Genomic DNA, 4,900 nt, shown 5'->3' on the forward strand with positions numbered 1-4,900 from the left:
TTTTATATACTTTCCGGTGTCTAGTTTCATAATTTGTGGTATGTCCAGTCCTGAGTAAGAGTATTGAAAAATCTCTCCACCTTAAACTCACAAGTTTTAAGAAATCAAAGAACCAAACTGGTGAGGGATCACAACAAATCATACATTGCTTGCCTGTTATGAAATAAATTAGAAATGGCTGATAGAATCTCCATATACGACAATTTAACTAATATCTTAAAATTCTCCCTCACTCGTAACTTTCCCAAATTAAGATTGTTCCAGAATGCCCGAAGTTGTTAGAGAGCCCGCAATGATCTCATGTGGATATAAATAAACTCTCCAATAATTTTGTGGCATACAATTTCACAAGATGCTTGGTCCTCGCACCATAGCCAAGATTGTTAATATCTTAACACACACCTGTTTTTTTAACTAATAGAGAAACACAATATTTATCCTGCTCTCCTTGTCTTATTCTTGACTTCCAGAGATACTTGTGGAAGAGACTAAGCTCGCCAGTTTTCAGTTACCTAGCACTCACCGGTGAGTGCTATTTATGGAAGAAATACAACTTTAAGAAAAATGAAAATAACTGTTTTTAGTAAGTTCGTTCGTCCTTCATGTTGAAATAATCATGATGCATTAAATAAAATGAGTACATTTAGACTTCACCATTTGTGTTAGAAAACTTTCTAACATATTATTTCTTCTGCATAAATTTTTGTACTTGAGTGGGTGCACGGTGTTTGCGCATAACAATCTGAATATGGGAGGTTTAACTTTTATTTCGATGTTGTTATTGTAGAAAAGGAATCACAATATTGAATCGACAATTGCTGACGATTTTGATAACCGGTATTTAAATTCAGCAACATTTTCTGAATAGAGTGTTTTGGAATCGGATAAAAATGAGTATCCATTGCTGTCATTTCCATCACCAATCATCTCAATATTATCTTGGGCTTCTGAATATTCTGAATCGAGTATTTTGGAGTCAGATAGTTAGATAAAAAGTGATCTATTTTCATCACCTCCACCATCAACCATCTTAATGTTATATTCGGTTTCTGAATTAATGAATGAAGAAAAAAAATTCCTTTGGAGGTTTTTCTCTCGTTGCAACGCACGGACATGTTCAATTAATGTCATCACATAAATGATAGCCTCACCACAGGCTCATTAGATGCAATCATCTTTTCAATTACTTTTCTTGTCTTCACGAGCATTCATGTCTTTCCTTTCACCATGCATTAAAAAAAAGCATTTCGTAGAAAGTAAGCTTGGAGAGAAAACAAACACTTGATCGGTAGAAATTAACAAGCAAGTTCATCAAGTTACAAGCACATGAGAACAACACACATAAACCCCGATCAGGAAGTTAATTAACATAGCAAGACACGATAGAACATTGTAACAAACTGAAACACTCCGCACACCATTTTGAGGCTATGACCTATCAGAAACCACACGGATGTCTCTGCCGTACGTAGAGGCTGGCTCTACATACCATCCAGGTTAATTGACCTGGCCCTCTGACCCCCCTGATACAACCGGGAGATTTCCTGGACCTGATCTCGACAACTTCCCCCGTCCGGAAAGCCTCCGTAGTTGCCAACTTGCTATGCTTCTGTAGATCTGCATGCGCAGGAAGCCACACACGTCGCGAATCATTAGCAATTATAGATAGAAATTAGCTACAACTTCAGCAATGCCGTTGTCATAGGAGTGTCCGCGTCTGTGTTTACGTACCCTTGTCGTCTTTGGCGCGGGCGCTGTAGCCGGTGACGCGCTCGACGAGGTCGTAAAACACGTCCAGGAGCTGGGCGGCGAAGCTGGCCATGGGAGCTGGTGCTGGTAAATCCAAGCTGCTGAGCTAGCTGGTTGGTGGTATTGCTTTCGGCTCAGCTGTGAGTGGTGACGCTGGTGAATGAGGCTATTGCTTTCAGCTCAGCTGTGAGTGGCGACAAGGTAGAGTGAGTCATGTTGGCATCGCCGGGGGGCGGTATTTATACACGGCGCGGCGCCACCAACCGACCACGCGCACCGGCGTTCTTCATACAAGGCCCACGCGCGTGCGAGCTAGCTAGCTAGGACGTAGTGCCATACTCGTACTCAGAGCGCGACAGTTGAGTACTACCCCACTACCCGCGTTATGGGATCGAGGGAATCGGAATTTCTCGATGGGCATGCATGTGAATCATGCATAGTTCAGCACTCCACTGCTACACGGGGCAAAATTTGGTGTTTTGACCCTTTTTTCAAACAAATTCATGATCTGACCCCCGTTTAAAATATTTTCGAGATTTGACCCTTTTTCCTACCGCCAGAGCTCCTGGCGGTAGGGTTACACAGCCTACCGCCAGGGACCCTGGCGGTAGGAAACTTATCCACGTCAGCGCGCGGAGACGGCGCCGTCCCCCCTCCGTCGCACCCTACCGTCAGGGGCCCGGGCGGTAGACTGTGTAACCCTACCGCCGGATCCCTGGCGGTAGGGTCCGGGCAGTTATTTCGCCCGAGACCCCCGCGCCCCTTCCCTTCTCCCCACCCCTCCCCTCCCCCAAGTCAGCAGTTCATCCATTTTCTCCCCCAAGTCGCGCCCCTCTCTCCCTCTCTCATCTCCTCCACTCCCCCCTCCGATCTTCATCGTTTCTTCACCGTTTTGGCGGATCGAGATGGCCCCGAAGAGAGAAACGTAAGCTCCTCCGATCCCTCCAATTAGTTTTTGCAAACTTGCTTCCGATTCGACGCATTATTTGCTTGAAATCGCTCATGTTTTTTTAACTTAGATTGGATTTTTTTCTCCTAAGATTGATTGTAATTGTAGTTCTTAATTCTTTAGTAACTAGTGGTATTGGATATGAACTCTAATCAATAGTTCATATATTAGTGTGAAGATGAACCCTAGTTCATAATTTATTTTGTTAAAAAAATTATAATGTAATGTTGATATGAGGATGAACCCTAGTTTGATGATGCATGTTGATATGATGATATGATCTAGTGTGAAGCTGAACCCTTGTTTGATGATTCATATTGATATGATGATATGAAGATGTTGTTTGGAAAAAAATATTTAAAAATATGATGATATGATGTATGTTGGAGGATTTTTTTTTGATATGATGCATGTTGATATGATTTGATCCATCATGTGTAGTAGATGTTGTTGGAGAAATATGCTTAATTTTTTTTTGATATGATGCATGTCGATATGATTTGAGTTCATCTTTTGCTTATGTATGCTTCATGCTTATGGTGCTTTTGTTTATGAAATTTTATTAAGGCGGCCACCTCTTGCGGACAACATCGGCCCACGGTACTGCATGCTGGACTGGGCATTCGACAAGGGTCATCGTGCCCATTTCATAGAGAACGGAGAGGTAAGTTATATGAATGAAATTTTGATCCAAGTTTTCGGATTGACGAAAATAATTTCCTAACTTTTGGTGTTCAATTTTTGACAGATGCTCCAGCCACTGCGCATGAGGGGTCACGGGGTTCATGGGCATATGGACTACGACGAGCGCTACACGCCGTTCTTCAAGAGAGCCCGGCTGTTGGGTTTCGTGTTGCAATTCAAGCGTCAGCCGCCGACGCTTGTCCACGCAGCTCTAACAGCGTTGATTGACCGGTGGCGACCGGAGACCCATTCTTTTCATCTGCCATGCGGGGAGATGACGGTGACCCTCGAGGACTGGGAGATGATTACTGCCATGCCGATCGAGGGTCATGCACTCACGGGTCGAGTGGAGAGGACCAACTGGCAGGAGAGGGTCACCACCCTCATCGGCGACTGCCCTGGCGCCAAGAGTAACCGTGCATCCGGTGTGCCGTTGATCTGGCTCTCGGAGCACCGGAAGACATGCCCCGAAGGCGCAGACGAGGCGACTGTGGAGTGGTACACGCGGGCCTACATGTGGTATCTTCTCACGGAGATCGTGTTTCCAAACAGCTCTGGAAACTCTGCCAACTGGTCGTATCTGTTCTTCCTAGCCGACTGAGATGCAGGGTACAGTTGGGGGACGACATCTCTCGCCTACCTATACCGTTCGGTAAGAGTGTCTAATTGCGTACCTACCTACGAAAGTGTGTCCATGACATTTTCTTATATCTGATCCTCATTTGATGTTTTGCAGCTTGACGATGCAACGCAGAGGATGGGAGACAAGTCCAATATGGGTGGCTTTGTCTGGGCCTTCTCCATTTGGATGTGGGTGCGGCTGCCGGTGGGGCGTCCGGAGAAGTTGCAAAGACGCCCATGGGAAGACTATGGCGAAGAAGGCGATGAGACTCGAAACCCCACCGTAGCTTACGAGTGGGACGTTGTCAAACTCTACACGGGCCTAAACAAGACTTCGTACAAGACCTACACCAACGAGTTTGACGCTTTGACGCATACGCAGGTATATGAACTCGCCCAACACCTTTCTCTTTGATTTCACTATTGACCGAGAGTGCGAACTTACCAAGGTATATGTAATAGGTAATCTGGTGCCCGTATCGACAAGAACGAGAGTGGGACTTTGATATGAACGTGATGTGCGATGCGAACCGTGGTCTCTGGCGGTGCATCGTGCCCATGATCTGTGTGTACGCCGTCGAGTGGCATTTGCCACAACGCGTGGCCACGCAGTTTGGGATTTATCAGCATACCCCACCGGGCCAGCCCACCGATACCGGCGGCCACGCGCTCCACCTGTGAGCTCTTTGTTCTCCGTGAGATTATCATGTTTCTTGTTGCTTATGATGATCTCATTGCGCTTATGATGATTCTTGTTGCTTATGCCTTGCAGGATGAGCCGGCAGAAGAATCAGTCGATCACAGACTGGGGAGAGGAGCATAAGACTCATGTGACGGAGTGGAACCGACGGAGGTACCGTAAAGACGTGGAGAGGAGAGTGACTAACTGGGATGATT

The 4,900-nt window shown here is 45.8% G+C and overlaps 1 protein-coding gene across 1 annotated transcript; it reads right to left on the minus strand.

Annotated features, from left to right (window-relative positions):
• Positions 1–1,269: 1,269 nt before the first annotated feature.
• Positions 1,270–1,944, minus strand: LOC119368659. Its single transcript, XM_037633859.1, has 2 exons — positions 1,732–1,944; positions 1,270–1,617 (listed from the first exon to the last, which is right to left on the minus strand). Exons 1-2 carry the CDS (start codon positions 1,820–1,822, stop codon positions 1,439–1,441), a joined length of 270 nt encoding a protein of 89 aa, XP_037489756.1. The 5' UTR covers positions 1,823–1,944; the 3' UTR covers positions 1,270–1,438.
• Positions 1,945–4,900: the final 2,956 nt, after the last annotated feature.

Source organism: Triticum dicoccoides, chromosome 2B, assembly GCF_002162155.2.
Source record: "Triticum dicoccoides isolate Atlit2015 ecotype Zavitan chromosome 2B, WEW_v2.0, whole genome shotgun sequence".
In the NCBI taxonomy this organism is placed as follows: domain Eukaryota; kingdom Viridiplantae; phylum Streptophyta; class Magnoliopsida; order Poales; family Poaceae; genus Triticum; species Triticum dicoccoides.

Coding starts and splice junctions, on each gene's coding strand:
- LOC119368659 (XM_037633859.1), bottom strand. CDS start 1,822: ATGGCCAGCTTCGCCGCCCAGCTCCTGGACGTGTTTTACGACCTCGTC. Junction 1,618..1,731: donor CCGCGCCAAAGACGACAAGG/GTACGTAAACAC, acceptor CTGCGCATGCAG/ATCTACAGAAGCATAGCAAG.